The 21,113-nt window shown below is 41.8% G+C and overlaps 1 protein-coding gene across 4 annotated transcripts in view; it reads left to right on the top strand.

Moving 5' to 3' along the window:
• The first annotated feature begins 5,085 nt into the window (after positions 1 to 5,085).
• The window catches only part of TMEM168 (transmembrane protein 168), a 61,676-nt gene continuing 45,648 nt past the window's right edge, over positions 5,086 to 21,113 (top strand). For 2 of the 4 annotated variants that reach the window (XM_027539567.1, XM_027539564.1), the window contains exons 1-2: positions 5,342 to 5,697; positions 9,964 to 11,217. In XM_027539567.1, coding sequence (XP_027395368.1) covers positions 10,090 to 11,217 — 1,128 coding nt within the window. In that variant the 5' untranslated portion in view covers positions 5,342 to 5,697; positions 9,964 to 10,089. Of the gene's footprint in view, positions 5,170 to 5,341; positions 5,698 to 7,380; positions 7,427 to 9,963; positions 11,218 to 21,113 lie in introns of those variants that run through there. The other 2 variants (XM_027539565.1, XM_027539566.1) reach the window with 2 other exon arrangements.

The following is a 21,113-nucleotide window of genomic DNA, read 5'->3' as shown; positions in this document are numbered from 1 at the left end:
TTGTGATCCACATAGTCAAAGGCTTTGGCATAGTCAATAAAGCAGAAATAGGTGTTTTTCTGGAACTCTCTTGCTTTTTCCATGATCCAGCACATGTTGGCAATTTGATCTGTGGTTCCTCTGCCTTTTCTAAAACCAGCTTGAACATCAGGAAGTTCACGGTTCACATATTGCTGAAGCCTGGCTTGGAGAATTTTCAGCATTACTTTACTAGCGTGTGAGATGAGTGCAATTGTGTGGTAGTTTGAGCATTCTTTGGCATTGCCTTTCTTTGGGATTGGAATGAAAACTGACCTTTTCCAGTCCTGTGGCCACTGCTGAGTTTTCCAAATTTGCTGGCATATTGAGTGCAGCACTTTCACAGCATCATCTTTCGGGATTCGAAAGAGCTCAACTGGAATTCCATCACCTCCACTAGCTTTGTTCGTAGTGATGCTTTCTAAGGCCTACTTGACTTCACATTCCAGGATGTCTGGCTCTAGGTCAGTGATCATACCATCGTGATTATCTGGGTCGTGAAGATCTTTTTTGTACAGTTCTTCTGTGTATTCTTGCCATCTGTTCTTAATATCTTCTGCTTCTCTTAGGTTCATCCATTTCTGTCCTTTATTGAGCCCATCTTTGCATGAAATGTTCCTTTGTTATCTCTGATTTTCTTGAAGAGATCCCTAGTCTTTCCCATTTGTTGTTTTCCTCTATTTCTTTGCATTGATGGCTGAAGAAGGCTTTCTTATCTCTTCTTGCTATTCTTTGGAACTCTGCATTCAGATGCTTATGTCTTTCCTTTTCTCCTTTGCTTTTCACTTCTCTTCTTTTCACAGCTATTTGTAAGGCCTCCCCAGACAGCCATTTTGCTTTTTTGCATTTCTTTTCTATGGGAATGGTCTTGATCCGTGTCTCCTGTACAATGTCACGAACCTCATTCCATAGTTCATCAGGCACTCTATCTATCAGATCTAGGCCCTTAAATCTATTTCTCACTTCCACTGTATAATCATAAGGGATTTGATTTAGGTCATACCTGAATGGTCTAGTGGTTTTCCCTACTTTCTTCAGTTTAAGTCTGAATTTGGCAATAAGGAGTTCATGATCTGAGCCATAGTCAGCTTACGGTCTTGTTTTTGCTGACTGTATAGAGCTTCTCCATCTTTGGCCGCAAAGAATATAATCAATCTGATTTCGGTGTTGACCATCTGGTAATGTCCATGTATAGAGTCTTCTCTTGTGTTGTTGGAAGAGGGTGTTTGTTATGACCAGTGCATTTTCTTGGCAAAACTCTATTAGTCTTTGCCCTGCTTCATTCTGTATTCCAAGGCCAAATTTGCCTGTTACTCCAGGTGTTTCTTGACTTTCCACTTTTGCATTCCAGTCCCCTATAATGAAAAGGACATCTTTTTTGGGTGTTAGTTCTAAAAGGTCTTGTAGGTCTTCATAGAACCTTTCAACTTCAGTGTTACTGGTTGGGGCATAGACTTGGATTACTGTGATATTGAATGGTTTGCCTTGGAAACGAACAGAGATCATTCTGTCGTTTTTGAGATTGCATCCAAGTACTGCATTCGGACTCTTTTGTTGACCATGATGGCTACTCCATTTCTTCTGAGGGATTCCTGCCCACAGTAGTAGATATAATGGTCATCTGAGTTAAATTCACCCATTCCAGTCCATTTCAGTTCTCTGATTCCTAGAATGTCGACATTCACTCTTGCCATCTCTTGTTTGACCACTTCCAATTTGCCTTGATTCATGGACCTGACATTCCAGGTTCCTATGCAATATTGCTCTTTACAGCATCGGACCTTGCTTCTATCACCAGTCACATTCACAGCTGGGTATTGTTTTTGCTTTGGCTCCATCCCTTCATTCTTTCTGGAGTTATTTCTCCACTGATCTCCAGTAGCATATTGGGCACCTACTGACCTGGGTAGTTTCTCTTTCAGTATCCTATTGTTTTGCCTTTTCATACTGTTCATGGGGTTCTCAAGGCAAGAATACTGAAGTGGTTTGCCATTCCCTTCTCCAGTGGACCACATTCTGTCAGATCTCTCCACCATGACCCGCCCATCTTGGGTTGCCCCATGGGCATGGCTTAGTTTCATTGAGTTAGACAAGGCTGTGGTCCTAGTGTGATTAGATTGACTAGTTTTCTGTGAGTATGGTTTCATTGTGTTTGCCCTTGGATGCCCTCTTGCAACACCTACCATCTTACTTGGGTTTCTCTTACCTTGGGCGTGGGGTATCTCTTCACGGCTGCTCCAGCAAAGCACAGCCATTGCTCCTTACCTTGGATGAGGGGTATCTCCTCACCACCGCCCTTCCTGACCTTCAACGTGGGATAGGAAATGATAAATGCAAGAAATATGGTGAATGAATATAAGCAGCACTTGGCCTTCACAATGATCAGGTCCTTTTAGTAAATGCTGGCAGATTTCAAAAACTGAAGATGAGTGAGACGTACTTATCTCCTCCCTCAGCCCTACATAGGGTTCTACAATGAAAGCAAGTCTCAGACAGAATGCTGCTGCTGCTACTGCTGCTAAGTCACTTCAGTCGCATCTGACTCTGTGCGACCCCATAGACAGCAGCCCGCCAGGCTCCCCCGTCCCTGGGATTCTCCAGGCAAGAACACTGAAGTGGGTTGCCATTTCCTTCTCCAATGCAAGAAAGTGAAAAGTGAGAGTGAAGTTGCTCAGTCGTGTCCGATTCTTCGCTACCCCATGGACTGCAGCCTACCAGGCTCCTCCGTCCATGGGATTTTCCAGGTAAGAGTTCTGGAGTGGTGTGCCATTGCCTTCTCTGCTCAGACAGAATAGTACTACACAAATATTTAGCAACAAGCAGCCACACAAAATAACAGCACACAGACAATATTTTGTGACAAAGTACAAAACAGAAGTCTAGACTCCAAAGGAGCCACTCTGATGGATGTCCCTCTGCTAGACTCAACAGACATACCACATTTATGCAAAGACAGAAGTGCCTGTATAAAAGTCACATATCCTGACTACCAGTTATTTCCACAATGAAAAATTCTAATCTTTTATTCTAATTAACATACCTCTAGTGAAGATCTCTGGTTCCAAACAGGAAAAGGAGTTCATCAAGGCTGTGTATTGTCACTCTGTTTATTTAACTTATATGCATGAGAAACGCTGGACTGGAAGAAACACAAGCTGGAATCAAGACTGCCGGGAGAAATATCAATCACCTCAGATATGCAGATGACACCACCCTTATGGCAGAAAGTGAAGAGGAACTCAAAAACCTCTTGATCAAAGTGAAAGGGGAGAGTGAAAAAGTTGGCTTAAAGCTCAACATTCAGAAAATGAAGATCATGGCATCCGGTCCCATCACTTCATGGGAAATAGATGGGGAAACAGTGTCAGACTTTATTTTTTGGGGCTCCAAAATCACTGCAGATGGTGACTGCAGCCATGAAATTAAAAGACTCTCACTCCTTGGAAGGAAAGTTATGACCAACCTAGATAGCATATTCAAAAGCAGAGACATTACTTTGCCAACAAAGGTCCGTCTAGTCAAGGCTATGGTTTTTCCAGTGGTCATGTATGGATGTGAGAGTTGGACTGTGAAGAAGGCTGAGCGCTGAAGAATTGATGTTTTTGAACTGTGGTGTTGGAGAAGACTCTTGAGAATCCCTTGGACTGCAAGGAGATCCAACCAGTCCATTCTGAAGGAGATCAGCCCTGGGGTTTCTTTGGAAGGAATGATGCTAAAGCTGAAATTCCAGTACTTTGGCCACCTCATGCGAAGAGGTAACTCATTGGAAAAGACTCTGATGCTGGGAGGGATTGGGGGCAGGAGGAGAAGGGGACGACAGAGGATGAGATGGCTGGATGGCATCACTGACTCGATGGATGTGAGTCTCAGTGAACTCTCGGAGTTGGTGGTGGACAGGGAGGCCTGGCGTGCTTCGATTCATGGGGTCGCAAAGAGTCGGACACGACTGAGTGACTGATCTGATCTGATCTGAGTGAAGATCTACTTACTGATATTGTAGGCACTCGGGGAAGGCAGTGGCAACCCAATCCAGTACTCTTGCCTGGAAAATCCCATGGACGGACGAGCCTGGTAGGCTGCAGTCCATGGGGTCGCTAAGAGTCGGACACGACTGAGCGACTTCACTTTCACTTTTCACTTGCATGCATTGGAGAAGGAAATGGCAACCCACTCCAGCGTTCTTTCCTGGAGAATCCCAGGGACGGCGGAGCCTGGTGGGCTGCCAGGGGGTCGCACAGTGTCAGACACGACTGACGCGACTTAGCAGCAGCAGCAGCAGCAGCATTGTAGGCACTTGTGCATCCAACTTTGAAGTTCTGATTAATCTTTCAAATGCTAATTACCCACCCTGGAGTGTGCTGATTAAAGTTAAATAGGTACCCACTCCCTGGAGAAGCCTTTGAACAGAGGAGCCTGGCAGGCTACAGTCCGTGGTGTCGCAAGAGTCGGACACGAATTTAGCGACTAAACCGCCACCACCAAGAGCTATAAAACAGTAGAAAATAATGGTAGAGACAGAAGACTGGCAAACAGGAAGTGCTTCTTGGAGAGGGAGGCTGGAATTCCTACTTTTTGAGTACCTTATGATTCCAAGGGGGGGAAAAAAGTTTCCCTGAATATTCACAATATTTTTTAGATGAGAAACCGAGGTCGCACATACGAATAGGAGAAACCAGAGTGCAAATCATCAGCTCCACAACTGTTGTGAAACGCTCCCTCTGAGTACTATCCCCTTACGTTTATTTAGCGAGTTCAGTTACAAAAGAGAATCAGCCGTGCACTCAGGACCCTCGGGCTGTGGGGCGGGTGAACGTGTAAGAGACTGGGGGAGAAAGGGAATGGAGCAGGCTAGGACTGGGGAGCTCAGCGTTGCTGGCGGAATAAAGACCTAGGCGGTGGACTAAAGGGAGGCTTTAATTAGAAAATGAAGCCACAAGGGCTTTGAAGGCGAGACTAAGGAGCCTGGGCTTTTAGCTGGTCAGTGGACACAAATTCATATATTATGCGATATATACTAAAGAGCAGCAACGCCTCCTACAGTAGTTACTGTCCTTGGGTAGCCAGTCTGCCGGTCCTGCCCCAGTTTCGGTCTAACCCGAGGCGGCGGCCTAGATGCTTGATGGACACGGCCGATCCTTCGTGCTCTTCCAGGTACCAGTTCCCCGCCCATTCTATGTCTGAGAAGGCAACGGCTTGTGCCCCAGGTGAAGCCGTTTGCGTTCGCGCAGTGCGGAGAGCACCTGGGTCCGCGGCGGTGCGGCGGCTTTGGGCGGGGCCAGGGGCCGGCTGCCGGGTCTCGCGGAGGAAGCGCGTAGCGCGGCTTGACCCCGGCGGCGTTCCGTACCGTCGCGAATCCGGCGGCGGGAATATGGCGGCCGCAGCCGGGCCAGTAACGGAGAAAGTTTCCGACGAGACTGGCCTGTGTTAGTGCGTGTGGCGTGGGGCCCTCGACTCCCCCGGAGTGCCGTGTCCCCTCTCCGAATCGCAAGCTCAGCCGCAAGGGCCCTTCCTTTCCCCTGCTGGCCCAACGGCCGACTCCGAGGGCTGAGAGAGCATTGGTAGTAGCGGCCGAGTCCGGGACAAGGGGTCACCGGCGGGGTGGCGAGACCTGAGTACAGCGTGCAGAGCTCGGCGTGTTGCGGGCCCCGAGCTCCGCTCAGCCGGCCTCACGGGAAGGAGGTAGGAATACCTGCCTGGGGAGAAGTTGATGGTGTGGGGTGGAGGATGGAAGGCAGGGCGCCTCTCCGTATCCCCCAGCGGTTCCCCCACTCAGCTGGGTGCCCACTTGTGGTTCCCAACAGCCGGGCTGCTGCTTAGGCCTCCTCCTAGGAGAAGGCAGAATGGAACAAGAATTGCTATTGCTGCCGTATTGCTGAAGGGTTTAATATTCGAGGTACCTTTCTCCTCATGTGGGATGGGTCCGAAGAAGAGTTCTCATGAATTCATAGAACCGAAGCACTGGAATTCCCCGACCCTGGCTGCTCTGTAGATTCTTTCAGCTTTTGACACTTCCCCTAGACTGGACGTAAGTAGTGTCTGAGTCAGAAGATGATGCACGTGATAGTGTTTCTTAAGGTCGGTGAACCATTCCCTAGCAGAACGTAAAAGAGAACTTGCCGGTTTGGAGGAATTTGGATGAGTTGAGTGAAGGCTGGAGTAAGGCTGAGCGAGAAACAAGCCAAACATTCATGGTATCTCCCTTAGCTCTATGACTTCGTAGTTGTGGGTTATTAGACAACTTGTTTATTCTCTTTGTATATTAATATGCTTCCTATAACTGATTGACATTGTTATTAAATGCAGTTACTTCTGTATCAGTCTTCATTTCTTCAGGTATTTGTTGAATATCTGTTTGGAGTCAAACTTTCTGTTAAACCCTGGGTGTACAGTTTTGAAGACAAACTTTGAGAGACCTTGTGATCTAGTGGGGAATGCAGATACTAAACAGTTGATGATCAATATTTTTCCTATTATACAGAAAGTACGTGGATCATACAAATGAGTCAAGGTGATTGCCCAAAGAAATGATTTAAGCTGAGACCTGAAGAGTAGGAATAAGCCAGGTGTGAGGACCTGTGGTGGGGTCTGGAGGAGAGAAAGGAGTACACCTGGGTTGGGAATAGCATCAGTGTAGTTCCGAATTGAAAGATCCCTGTGGCTAGAATACAAAGAATGGTCAGAGATGTGGCGGGAGAGTTATTCACATCCAACGAGGAAAGCCTCCTAAGGCATTTTAAGAAGTTCAGACTTTATTGCTTAGAGTGATGGGAAGCCTTTGGAGGCTTTTACATAACAGAATGATGTGACAAGTTTTGGCTTTAAAAAGGATACTTCTTGGAGAAGGGCAGGAGTGGATACAAGGAGACATTCAACCATGAGATGATGGTGGCCAAAATTGGGGTTGTGATCTTGAGGATGGAAAGAAGTAGAAACATTTAAGAAGTGTCTAAGAAGAAGAGTGGGCAGGACTTGGTGACCATTAAATATATGTGGTGAAAGGAGGGTTAGAATAGTATATAGGATGCTATAAAACAGACCTGACAATTATTAACTTTTCCTGTATTCAGTGGACTCTTCTGTGCTCCTTTTTTATCTGCCTCTCAAGTAATTCCCACTGAATCATGTGTGCTGGCAGACCCAATGAAAAGGATTGCACTGCTCTGTTGTTTTACTCACTTGATTGACGATGTTTGTCTTTTGAAGAAGGTCAAAATGGGGAAAGACTTTCGTGAATTAGCCATTAAAAAAAATAATATTCGGCCATGTTGATTTTGGCCCATAACAGGGTAACTGCATATATTCCATGCTATGAATGTACTATACTTTATTAATTACATGTTTTCCTTTACTTTTTTTTCTAAGCTTTCACCTCAGTGCAGGACAGAGCTAGTGCTTTCATTTCTGTCAGGTAGGTTAATACATATTAATACACATTTACGTGTATAGTGAGAGAAGGGCCTAGGCTTGGGTTTGAACATCCAAAGGATAGATTCAGAATGAAGAACCTGCAAGGTGACAGGAGAGATCAGTGAATTAGGAAGAAATTCTGAAGACTGGTCTTTGGAAGCTAAAGGAAGGGCAGGTTTCAGAAGGTGAAAGTGAAAGTGAAGTCGCTCAGTCCTGTCCTACTCTTTGCGACCCCATGGACTGTAGCCTACCAGGCTTTTCAGTCCATGGGATTTTCCAGGCAGCAGTACTGGAGTGGGTTGCCATTTCCTTCTCCAGGGGATCTTCCCGACCAAGGGATCGAACCCAGATCTCCCACATTGTAGGAAGACACTTTACCCTCTGAGCCACCAGGGAAGCCCTGGGAGTCAAAAATGTCAAAGCTTTGATGAATGTGCAAGATAATGAGTGTAAAGTACTTATGGGATTTAGGAATTTAGGTTATTTTAAGAACTTGGCAGAGCAGTTTGTTGTTGTGTGGTGGAAACCGTGGCTTAGTTCGTGTGAGAAGTAAAGCAATCAAATATTGGGTGTCAAGGGGACAGATGACTGAACTTGTAGGAGGAGATGGGGATTACTGAGTTTTAGTTTCGTTTCTGTATGTGTATATATATATATATTTTTTTTGGTATCATTTTTTAAAAGAGCTTTGCAAATGTTTAAGCACCAGTGGATAAGAGAAGAGTAGTAGGAGTTGGAAGAGAGGAGAGGGTGTGAAGTTCTGGAAGAGACCGTGAGAAAGAGTCACATGCATGGCTAAAAGATGTAGCCTTCGATCGGGCAGAGGGCCTTCTTTTCTTAAATCAGGAGATGGTAGATATAGGTGAGTTTGTGGTGCTGGAAACTCAGGTAAGCTCCCTTTTGATGACTTCATTGGAGACAAAGTCATCTGGTAAGAATTTGGTCAGAAGTGGATGTCAGAGATTTGAGAATCAGGAAGAGAGGCTTGCCTAGCCCCAGAGAATGAGAGTGTTGACTAAAGAAACACATGTCTGTCTCATGAGTTGAGTTGCAACCATTTAGTCTAGTGTGTGATTTTTTTTTTATCTCCAACACTGTTCAGTCATTTGAACCCAGACTGTACCATCAACCCTTAGAGGACATGTATTCCAGCATATTTGTTGAATGATTATATAGCACGTATAAGTGATGTTTTTTAAAATGCAGTGCATTCTAGATAGTGTCAGTTTCTCATACTTAAATAAAAAGATAAAACCTAAATATACCAAAGGAAGATATTTTCTTTAGTGGTATGTGGCATCTTAAGGAATGATTGAAAATATAATTGAGGAAAATCATAATTCTTAGTTAATTAAATAAACTTAGCTGTAAAAAATATACTTGTTGAACTTGTAAGTTGGTAATAGTACTTTGAACCTCCCAGAGACCCTAAAGTTGTCATCCAGTGTCATTCTTCTGCAGCCATATGGGTAATTCAGGGTTAATTCAGGTTATCTCATATTTCTCTTGGCTCTTTTAGTGTCCTGCGAAAGCAGAAATAAGCTGATTGCAAAGTAGTTGCTTTTTGAGTTTTTAATCTTGTTGAGTTCTCAGTGGATATTCAGTGTGACCATAAACCTTTGCATGTATCATATCTTCTGAAATAGCATACTAGAAAATTACCTAGTAGATAGTTAAATCATTTTGTTTGATGGTGTCATGTTTGAAGTGCAACCTGAAGGGATCCTTAAGATTGAAATAATTATCTGAGTCCTTTAACAAATAATTGTTGTGGTAAGTTTCCAAAAATAAAATCATAGTTTTTAAAATTTACAATAAATATAGGTCAACATTTCAGTTTTACAGTTTTGACTAGAAAGGTCCAGAGTTGGTTTACTACAGAGATTGTATGTTTGATCATCAAAGTAACTTAATAGAGGTAAAAGTACAGGGAGAATGATGGATCAACTTTAGTGACTGAGTAACTTTAATACAGTTAAACTTCTAATAAGTTTATTAGTGAAACAGTGTTGAGACTAAGGTTTTATAGCATTTTAGAAGTAACTGGTAAAAAGATGTAGAGGATTTTAGGCAGGTGGTAATGGTTGCTATTATTGGATACTGGTGCTTTTCAAGTTAGAGGTAATAATGACGTCCCTCATTTTATTTGAGTTGACTAGCTTTCCACTATTCCAGACCCATCTGCTACATTTAAGCCGAATTGAATATCTCATCATTGCACATTGTTGAAAAACTGGATATTGGAATAAAAATGGGTTAGGTGAATTCCTTACCATCTCTGGAAAAATTTTTGTTGATGGCAACCTAGTCATACAATCCTAGAATAGGATAAGTAGAACAAATCTCCATTTTTGTTTGGATAAACTGAAGAGTTTTTAAGCCAGAGACAGTTACCATTTAGATACACGCAAGTCAGATTTTAAACTGGGTATCCAAACAGTTTATTGCTCACTTAGTCTTTATTTTTTAATAAGAAAGATATATGTGAAGGGTAAATTACATAAAACTAACAGTGAAATATTTTTTCTTCTGTTTTAGATCACTGTAAACAGAGTCCACCAGAGAAAGTGCTGAAATAGGAGTTACAGATACATTGGATTTACTGGATGAAATACAAGCAGTTAATTTTCATAACGTGGGGAGAAAGCCCAGACTGACAGATTAATGTGTAAATCACTGCGTTACTGCTTTAGTCATTGTCTCTATTTAGCAATGACAAGACTGGAAGAAGTAAACAGAGAAGTGAACATGCATTCTTCAGTCCGTTACCTTGGCTATTTAGCCAGAATCAATTTGTTGGTTGCTATATGCTTAGGTCTTTATGTAAGGTGGGAAAAAACAGCAAATTCCTTAATTTTGGTCATTTTTATTCTTGGTCTTTTTGTTCTCGGAATTGCCAGCATACTCTATTATTATTTTTCAATGGAAACAGCAAGTTTAAGTCTCTCCAATCTTTGGTTTGGATTCTTGCTTGGCTTCCTGTGTTTTCTTGATAATTCATCCTTTAAAAATGATGTCAAAGAAGAATCAACCAAATATTTGCTTCTAACTTCCATAGTGTTAAGGATATTATGCTCTTTGGTGGAGAGAATGTCTGGTTATGTCCGCCATCGGCCCACCTTACTAACCACAGTTGAATTTCTGGAACTTGTTGGATTTGCCATCGCCAGCACAACTATGTTGGTGGAAAAGTCTCTGAGTGTCATTTTACTTGTTGTAGCTTTGGCCATGCTGATTATCGACCTGAGAATGAAGTCTTTTCTAGCTCTTCCAAACTTAGTTATTTTTGCAGTCTTGCTGTTTTTCTCCTCATTGGAAACTCCCAAAAATCCAGTTGCCTTTGCATGTTTTTTTATTTGCCTGATAACTGATCCTTTCCTTGACATTTATTTTAGTGGACTTTCAGTGACTGAAAGATGGAAACCCTTTTTGTACCGCGGAAGAATTTGCAGAAGACTTTCAGTTGTTTTCACTGGGATGATTGAGCTGACATTTTTCATTCTTTCAGCATTTAAACTTAGAGACACTCATCTCTGGTATTTTGTAATACCAGGCTTTTCCATTTTTGGAATTTTCTGGATGATTTGCCATATTATTTTTCTTTTAACTCTTTGGGGATTCCATACCAAATTAAATGACTGCCATAAAGTATGTTTTACCCACAGAGTAGATAACAATAGCCTTGACAGAATCATGGCATCCAAAGGAATGCGTCATTTTTGCTTAATTTCAGAGCAGTTAGTTTTTTTCAGCCTTCTTGCAACAGCAATTTTGGGAGCAGTTTCCTGGCAGGTAAGTTTTCAGTTTGTTTATTATGTCACTGCCTGTGATATGTGAGTAAATGTTTGCTTCAGGAGTTGAATTATTAGAACTGAAAGGTCAATCTCATAATTTCAGAAGTAGATGTCGAGGGCGGGGCACTTATTTCGTTTTGTTTCTGGAATTGAGTACTGAATGAATATTGACAGGATAATTTCATTTGCTTTCTAGCAAGAGGTACGAAAATATTAGGAATACTCAGCACGTGACATGCCTCCTATCTTCTGACTGTTGATTAATGAAACACTTCATGGGTTAAAGATTCTTAGAATATTAACATTTGAAGGGTGTTTAGAGATTGTTCTTTAATTTTTTCACTTTACACATGAGGAAACCAAAAGTCAGAAAACATATCCAGAGCCACTGGTACTAGCCAGAACGAGGTTGCCTAGCTTCTGTCTAGTCCTTCGGTCTCCTCATTTTCCTAAAGGTTTTATATAGAAGTTGATTAGATATGTAATAACATTGTTTTTTTAAAAGGATTTATTTATTTATCTGGCTGCGCCAGGTCTTAGTTGTGGCATGTTGGAACTTCCGTCTTCGTTGAGACATGCAGAATCTTTAGTTGTGGCATTTGAACTCTTAGTTGCGGCATGTGGGATCTAGTTTTCTGACCAGGGATCGAACCCAGGCCACCTGCTTTGGGAGGGAACACAGAGCCTTAGCCCCTGAACCTCCAGGGAAGTCCTCATATCAAATTCTTAATTTCAGATTAGAGCCTCCTAAGAAAGGAAAAATTAGTTTTACAATACATTTGCCTACAATATGTTTTTAAAATATATTTTGTAGACAAAGACATTCAAACTAAATGTTTGGAGTTTATATCTGTAGTTTATATCAGCCTTCCGTTCCCTGAACATTTATTGACTGTACTATATAACGGGTCATTGGAGGAGGAAATGGCAACCCACTCCAGTATTCTTGCCTGGAAAATCCCATAGCATACTGAGGCTGAAGATCTCAAGATGATTGAAAAATTCCTCTGTCATTAAAGAAGGCACAGTCTCTAATGGGAGGCAGAAGAGGCAGGCATGTAAACCAGTAATTATTATTACACTTTGAAAAGTACTATAATTTGAGTATATCAGGTTGGGATGTAGGGCAAAAATGAAGGTGAATTTTGCTTGGTGCAGTTCTCTGCTTTGCACTAGTTAGTTGCAACAGAGTGATTTCTAGATACGAGCGTTTGAAGAAAAGATGTGGAGACTTGCCTGGCTGGGCAGGTGCATTATATTAGTCATTGTGGGCTAGGGCACAGAACCCGTGTGGGAGTCAATCAGAGGATTTTAAAAACAAACAAACAAACTATTTGCCAGTGCTCAGGACTATCAGAATGATGCTGATGGGTGAGAACTCACCAAGAGTTCTCCTTCCGCTTCCCCTTCTCTGTCCTTCCTGCTTGCTCCTTTCCCACCCCTACTTTTTTTTCATTTCCAAATCAGCCTCATTCGTTTTTGACACCTTTCCAGATCATCAAATCATGTTAACCAAATATTTTGTAAGTCACTAAATTTTTCTTTTCTTATACAAGTTGTCTTAAGCATGGTTTGTGTACTGCAGGAGGCATATAGAAGCTTTCCATTGAGTATGTCAGCAAAGATAATTTTAAGACAGTCAGTTTCCAGATTCTTACCTTCCATTCTCCTTTCTTAAAGTTGATCTACTTGAGAATGCCCCTAAATGTAGATGTGGAGTGGTGATGTATTGTGGTTTTAATTTGCATTTAATCAAATTTAAATGCATTTAAACCATCTCTAATGACTGATGATGTGAGTATCTTTTAATGTGTGTGTTAGTCATTCATTTACCTTTGCTGATGTATCTGTTTGAATCTTTTTTTGATCTAAATTGGGTTTTGTGTCTTATGACTGAATTTTAAGGGTTTGTTTTATATTCTTACTAGAAGCCTTTTATCAGGTATATGATTTGGAAGTGGGTCAGGAAGATCCCTGGAGAAGGCGATGGCACCCCACTTCAGTACTCTTGCCTGGAAAATCTCATGGACAGAGGAGCCTGGTAGGCTACAGTCCATGGGGTCGCAAAGAGTCGGACATGACTGAGTGACTTCACTTTCACTTTTCTCCTGCTGTGTGGCTTCTCTCTTTTAAAAAAATTTTTTATTAATTTATTTCTTTTCTATTTGGCTGCAGTGGGTCTTTGTTACTTTGCATTTATTGCTTTGCATGGACTTTCTCAGTTGTGGTGAGTGGGGGCCACCCTTTGTTGCAGTGCTTGGGCCTTTCATTGCGGTGGCCTCTCTTACTGCAGAGCACAGGCCCTAGGCACACAGGCTCAGTAGTTGGGGCTCGTGGGCTCCAGAGCACAGGCTCAGCAACTGTGGTGCGTGGGCTTAGCTGCTCCATGCCATGTGGGACCTTCCTGATCAGTGATTGAGCCTGTGTCCTCTGAGTGATTCTCAGGTGGATTCTTATCCAGTGTGCCACCAGGGAAGTCTTTTTTTCTTTTTTTAAATGATATCTTTTGAAGAATGCAAACTTTTAACTTTACGAATCCAATTTGTCAACTTTTTCTTTTATGTACTGCAGTTTTTAGGATCATAGCCAAGGAAGTGTTGCTCAGGCCTGGGTCACAAAGATTTTTCTCCTATTGTTTTCTTTAGTTTTATCATTTTAGCTTTTAGGTTTAGGTTGTGTGATCCATTTTGAGTTAAGTTTTGTTATTGTATGAGGTGAGGAATTTTTTTTTCTTAACATGGCTTTCTAATTGTTCCAGCACCATTTGCTGAAAAGACTAGGCTTTCTCTTGTTGAATTGCCGTGGCATCTTTGTCCAAAAACAGTTTCTCAGCTCTCTTTTTTGTTCCATTGTTCTATGTATCTTATCCTTAAAGCAGTACTATGCTGTTTCACAAGACATTTTCTAATTTTCCTTGAAATTTCTTCTTTGATCTATGTTAAAGTTAAAAGTTTGTTGTGTGATATTGTAATCTTTGGGGGATTTCCCACATTTTTTCTATTCAGTTCAGTTCAGTCACTCAGTCGTGTCCGACTCTTTGCAACCCCACGAACCGCAGCACTCCAGGCCTCCCTGTCCATCACCAACTCCCGAAGTCCACCCAAACCCACGTCCATTGAGTCAGAGATGCCATCCAACCATCTCATCTTCTGTGGTCCCCTTCTCCTCCTGCCCCCAATTTTTCCCAGCATCAGGGTCTGTTTAGATGAGTCAGTTCTTCACATCAGGTGGCCAAAGTATTGGAGTTTCAGCTTCAACATCAGTCCTTCCAATGAACACCAGGACTGATTTTTTTCTATTATTGATTTTTCACATAAGTCCAGGTGACTGGAGAACACAGTTTCTATGATTTTAGTGTTTTGCTAAAACTTGTTTTGTAGTCTGTCATGTGTTATATTCTGAAGAATGTGTGTGTGTGCTTAGTCGCTAGGTTGGGTCTGACTCTTGCAACCCCATGGACTGTAGCCCGCCCTGCTCCTGTGTCCATGGGAATTTCCCAGGCAAGAATACTTGAGTGGGGTTGCCATTTCCTTCTCCAGGGGATCTTCCCAGCCCAGAGATCAAACCCGCATGTCCTTTGTCTCCTGCATTGCAGGCAGATTCTTTACCCGCTAAGCCATCAGGGAAGCTCCCTTCTGGAGAGTACATCATGTTTAATTAAAAAGAATAAGTGGCTGCTGTTGTTGATTGAAGCATTCTATAAATATCAGCTAGGTTAAGTTGGTTGGTGGTGGTGTTCATGTATTTCTGACTTTGCTGATTTTCTCTTTAATTCTGAGAGAGTGATACTGAAAACACTGAAAATTCTGAGAGAGTGATACTGAAAATCTCTGTTAAATTACTAGATTGTGTATTTCTCAATTTTGTCATTTTCTTGCCTTAAGTATTTTGGGGCTCTGTTTTTTCTAGGTGTATATACATCTTTAATTATACTTTCTTATGTATTGACCTTTTTATCTTCATGGTAAGCAGCATAGTTGAATAGTTAAAAAAGAGAGCTAATAGCTTGCAAAATGTAACATTATCTAACTTTTTACAGAATTTGCCAACTCTTGTTTTAGGCCAGTGCTTCTCAAACTTTGATACACATAGGAATCATATGGAGATCTTGTTAAAGTTCTAAAGACTAGAATTAAGTAATTTGGGAGGAGAGCCTAAAACTCTGTAGACCTTCTAAAAATCTTAAAAATGATGCAGATAGAAGTAAACCCATTGAGTAGCAAGGTATTAATTTAGCTATTCAAGACTAATGTGTATCTATCAAAATTGGTATTTATTCCTTTTGGCTGCGCTGGGTCTTACTTGCTAAGCATGGCCTTTCTCTAGTTGCTGCAAGCGGGGGCTGCTCTCTAGTGCCATGCACTGGCTTCTCATTGTGGTGGCTTCTCTTGTTGCAGAGAATGGGTTCTAGGGCATGTGGGTTTCAGTAGTTATGGTACGCTGGCTTAGTTGCCCTCTGGCATGTGGAATCCTCCCAGACGAGGGATCGAAGTGTGTCCCCTGCATTGATGGGCGGACTGTCCACTACTGGACCACCAGGGAAGGCCTCCATCAGAGTTTGGTATGCATTAGTTGCTATTTGAAAACTTCTGGCCGTGATGCAGGCATTGTGTTTTTGATGCAGTTAATTTTTTAAAAATTGAAGTATAGTTGATTTACAGTGTTGTTAGTTTCAGGTGTACAGCAAAGATATTCAGTTTATACACACACACACAATCTTTTTCAGATTCGTTTCCCGTAAAGGTTATTACAGAATGCTGACTAGAGTTCTCTATGCTATATAGTAGATCCTTGTTGTTTAACTATTTTTTCTGTAGTGGTTTATGTATGTTACTCCCATATATAATTTATCCCTCCCTCCCTACCTTTCCCCTTTGGTAACCATAAGTTTGTTTCCTAGGTCTGTGAGTCTGTTTCTGTATTGTAAATAAGTTCATTCCATAATTTTTTAATATTCCACATATAAGTGATACCATATTTGTCTTTCTCGGATTTACTTCCCTTAATGTGATAATCTCTGTGTCCATCCATGTTGCTGCAAGCGGCATTATTCAGTTTCTTTTTATGGCTGAGTAGTATTCCATTGTGTATATATGTGCCATATTTTCTTTATCCATTCATCTGTCGATGGACATTTAGGTTGGTTCCATGTCATGGTTACTGTAAATAGTGCTGCAGTGAACGTTGGGGTACATATATCTTATCAAGTTATAATTTTCTCTGGATTTATCTCCAGGAGTGGAGTTTCTGAATCATATGGTAGTTCTCTTTTCGGTTTTTTTAGACCATCATCAGTAAGTCTACAATAATAAATACTGGAGAGGGTGTGGGAAAAGTGAACCCTCTTACACTATTGGGTAAATTGTACAGCCACTATGGAGAACAGTATGATACAATTAATGTTTTAAATTTAATTTTAATTTAATCTTTTGTGCTCTACCCAGTGGTCTATGAGATTATCTTAAGTTCTTTGAATTCAGTTCAGTTCAGTTGCTCAGTAATGTCCGACTCTTTGTGACCCCGTGGACTGCAACACACCAGGCCTCCCTGTACATCACCAACTCCTGGAGTTTACACAAACTCAGGTCCATTGAGTCGGTGATGCCATCCAGCCATCTCATCCTCTGTCATCCCCTTCTCTTCCTGCCTTCAATCTTTCCCAGCATCGGGGTCTTTTCCAATGAGTCAGCTCTTCGCATCAGGTGGCCAATGTATTGGAGTTTCAGCTTCAACATCAGTCCTTCCAATGAACACCCAGGACTGATCTCCTTTAGGATGTACTGGCTGGATCTCCTTGCTGTCCAAGGGACTCTTAAGAGTCATGTCCAACACCACACTTCAAAAACATCAGTTCTTCGGCTCTCAGATTTCTTTATAGTCCAGCTCTCACATCCATACATGACTACTGGAAAAACCATAGACTTGACTAGACAGACCTTTGTTGGCAAAGTCATGTCTCTGCATATTAAAAAAATATGCTGTCTAGGTTGGTCATAACTTTGCTTCCAAGAAGTAAGCATCTTTTAATTTCATGGCTGCAATCACCATCTGCAGTGATTCTGGAGTCCCCCCCAAAAAAGTCAGCCACTGTTTCCCCTTCTATTTGCCATGAAGTGATGGGGCCAGATGCCATGATCTTAGTTTTCTGAATGTTGAGCTTTAAGCCAACTTTTTCACTCTCCTCTCTCACTTTCATCAAGAGTCTCTTTAGTTCTTCTTTACTTTCTGCCATAAGAGTGGTGTCATCTGCCTATCTGAGGTGATTGATATTTCTTCTAGCAATCTTGATTCCAGCTTGTGCTTCATCCAGCCCAGCATTCTTCATGATATACTCTGCATATAAGTTAAATAAGCAGAGTGACAATATACAGCCTTGACGTACTCCTTTTCCTATTTGGAACCAGTCTGTTGTTCCATGTCCAGTTCTGACTGTTGCTTCCTGACCTGCGTATAGATTTCTCAAGAGGCAGGTCAGGTGGTCTGGTATTCCCATCTCTTGAAGGACTTTTAACAGTCTATTGTGATCCACACAGTCAAAGGCTTTGGCATAGTCAATAAAGCAGAAATAGATGTTTTTCTGGAACTCTCTTGCTTTTTCCATGATCCAGCGGATGTTGGCAATTTGATCTCTGGTTCCTCTGCCTTTTCTAAAACCAGCTTGAACATCTAGAAGTTCACAGTTCACATACTGCTGAAGCTTGGTGTGGAGTATTTTGAGCATTACTGTGCTAGTGTGTGAGATGAGTGCAATTGTGCGGTAGTTTGAGCATTTTTTGGCATTGCCTTTCTTTGGGATTGGAATGAAAACTGACCTTTTCCAGTCCTGTGGCCACTGCTGAGTTTTCCAAATTTGCTGGCATATTGAGTGCAGCACGTTCACAGCATCATCTTTCAGGATTTGAAATAGCTCAACTGGAATTCCATCACCTCCACTAGCTTTGGTCCTAGTGATGCTTCTTAAGGCCTACTTGACTTCACATTCCAGGATGTTTGGCTCTAGGTGAGTGATCACATCATCCTGGTTATCTGGATCATAAAGATCTTTTTTGTAGAGTTCTGTGTATTCTTGACACCTCATCTTAATATCTTCTGCTTCTCTTAGGCCCATACCATTTCGTCCTTTATGGTGTCTGTCTTTGCATGAAATGTTCCCATGGTATCTCTAATTTTCTTCAAGAGATCTCTAGACTTTCCCATTCTATTGTTTCCTCTATTTCTTTGCACTGATCACTGAGGAAGGCTTTCTTATCTCTCCTTGCTATTCTTTGGAACTCTTCGTTCAAATGAGTATATCTTTCCTTTTCTCCTTTGCTTTTCACTTCTCTTCTTTTCTCAGCTATTTGTAAGGCCTCCCCAGACAGCCATTTTGCTTTTTTGTATTTCTTTTTCTTGGGGATGGTCTTTCTCCCTGTCTCCTGTACAGTGTCACAAACCTCCATCCATAGTTCATCAGGCACTCTGTCTATCAGGTCTAGTCCCTTAAATCTATTTCTCACTTCCACTGTATATTCATACGGGATTTGATTTAGGTCATACCTGAATGGTCTAGTGGTTTTCCCCACTTTGTTCAATTTAAGTCTGAATTTGGCAATAAGGAGTTCATGATCTGAGCCACAGTCAGCTCCTGGTCTTGTTTTTGTTGACTGTATAGAGCTTCTCCATCTTTGGCTGCAAAGAATATAATCAATCTGATTTTGGTGTTGACCGTCTGGTGATGTCCATGTATAGAGTCTTCTCTTGTGTTGTTGAAAGAGGGTGTTTGTTATGACCAGTGCATTTTCTTGGCAAAACTCTATTAGTCTTTGCCCTGCTTCATTCCGTATTCCAAGGCCAAATTTGCCTGTTACTCCAGGTATTTCTTGACTTCCTACTTTTGCATTCCAGTCCCCTATAATGAAAAGGGCATCTTTTTGGGTGTTAGTTCTAAAAGGTCTTGTAGGTCTTCATAGAACCATTCAACTTCAGCTTCTTCAGCATTACTGGTCGGGGCATAGACTTGGATTACTGTGATATTGAATGGTTTGCCTTGGAAACAAACCGAGATCATTCTGTCATTTTTGAGATTGCATCCAAGTACTGCATTTTGGACTCTTTTGTAGACTATGATGGCTACTCCATTTCTTCTAAAGGATTCTTGCCCACAGTAGTAGGTACAGTGATCGTCTGAGTTAAATTCACCCATTCCAGTCCATTTTAGTTTGCTGATTCCTAAAATGTCAATGTTCACTGTTGTCTACTCCTGTTGACCACTTTCAATTTGCCTTGATTCATGGACCTAACATTCCAAGTTCCTATGCAATATTGCTCTTTACATCATGGGACCTTGCTTCCATCACCAGTCACGTCCACAACTAGGTGTTGTTTTTGCTTTGGCTCTGTCTCTTCATTCTTTCTGGAGTTATTTCTCCACTGATCTCCAGTAGCATATTGGGCCCCTACTGACCTGGGGAGTTCATCTTTCAGTGTCCTATCTTTTTGCCTTTTCATACTGTTCATGGGGTTCTCAAGGCAAGAATACTAAAGTGGTTTGCCATTCCCTTCTCCAGTGGACCACGTTCTGTCAGACCTCTCCACCATGACCGGCCATCTTGGGTGGCCCCACACGGCACGGCTTAGTTTCATTGAGTTAGACAAGGCTGTGGTCCGTGTGATTGGATTGGCTAGTTTTCTGTGATCCTGGTTTCAGTCTGTCTGCCCTCTGATGCCCTCTCTCAGCGCCTACTGTCTTACTGGGGTTTCTCTTACCTTGGACGTGGGGTATCTCTTCACGGCTGCTCCAGCAAAGGGTAGCCGCTGCTCCTTACTTTGGCGGTGGGGTATCTCCTCACAGCTTCCTCTCCTGACCTTGGACGTGGGGTATCTCCTCTCAGCTGCTCGCTGCTCTTCTTTCAATTAGATTTTTCTCAAACTGCTTTTGCTTAACATTCCTAAATGATATAGATACAAATTAACTTAAAAGTTACTCCGTCATGTCCGACTCTGTGACCCCATAAACTGTAGTATGCCAGGCTCCTCTGTCCATGGAATTCTCCAGGCTAGAATCCTGGAGTGGGTATGTCTTTCGCTTCTCCAGGGTATCTTCCCAACGCAGGGATCTAACCCAGGTCTCCCGCATTACAGGCAAATTCTTTACCATCTGAGCCACCAGGGAAGCTTTTTAATAATATAATCTAAACCCATTTTTTTCATATTTCTGTGAGAGTAATACTAAAGTGTCTAATTTTCCCCTCTGTCCCATTAAAATATCCTTCAGTGGATAGATTTCCACTGAAAAACAGTTCCACTGATTGAGTGGCGGCAGTCCAGGTAAAAATGAGAAACTAAAGTCTTTAGATCAGTCAGCCAGCCACAGGTAGGATGAATGAAAGCAGAGATAACACTAAAATCTGGAAGACTACCTAGGATCAAGAGATAAGGACCTGGACTAAGGTGACAGAGAAAAATTGCTGTGGTAAGGATATGACTGATAGAAGTATCAAGGGAAAAACAGATCTTGTTTAAAAGTGAAACTTAAAGAGAATTTGAAATAAGCTGATGAAATGTAGAGATGAGTGTTCTGACGGTGGGTAGTCAATGTTTAAAAAATGTTGACAGAATGAAGGGAGCAGATTGGAATGTAGAGTAATCAGTTTTATTGAGTTGATGCCCTAGTGGGCATTTGTTATTAACAAAACATTTTAGAGTAGGTGGTTTTTTTTTAAGTGTATTTTTAGACAGTCAAATCTATCTCATTTTACTACCAGAATAGTAAAACCAAACAGACATAAACATGAGACTAATCTCGTGGAACACAATTGTGACTTAATTCCCCAAATGGACTTAGCCATTTTTTTCTCATTTTAAGGTTTTTTGCATGTTAGTAGTTTGGGGTTATTTTATTTTTATCCAACTTAA

The sequence above is a fragment of the Bos indicus x Bos taurus genome, chromosome 4 (assembly GCF_003369695.1).
Source record: "Bos indicus x Bos taurus breed Angus x Brahman F1 hybrid chromosome 4, Bos_hybrid_MaternalHap_v2.0, whole genome shotgun sequence".
Lineage (NCBI taxonomy): Eukaryota > Metazoa > Chordata > Mammalia > Artiodactyla > Bovidae > Bos > Bos indicus x Bos taurus.
This window is presented reverse-complemented; position numbering and strand designations above follow the sequence as displayed.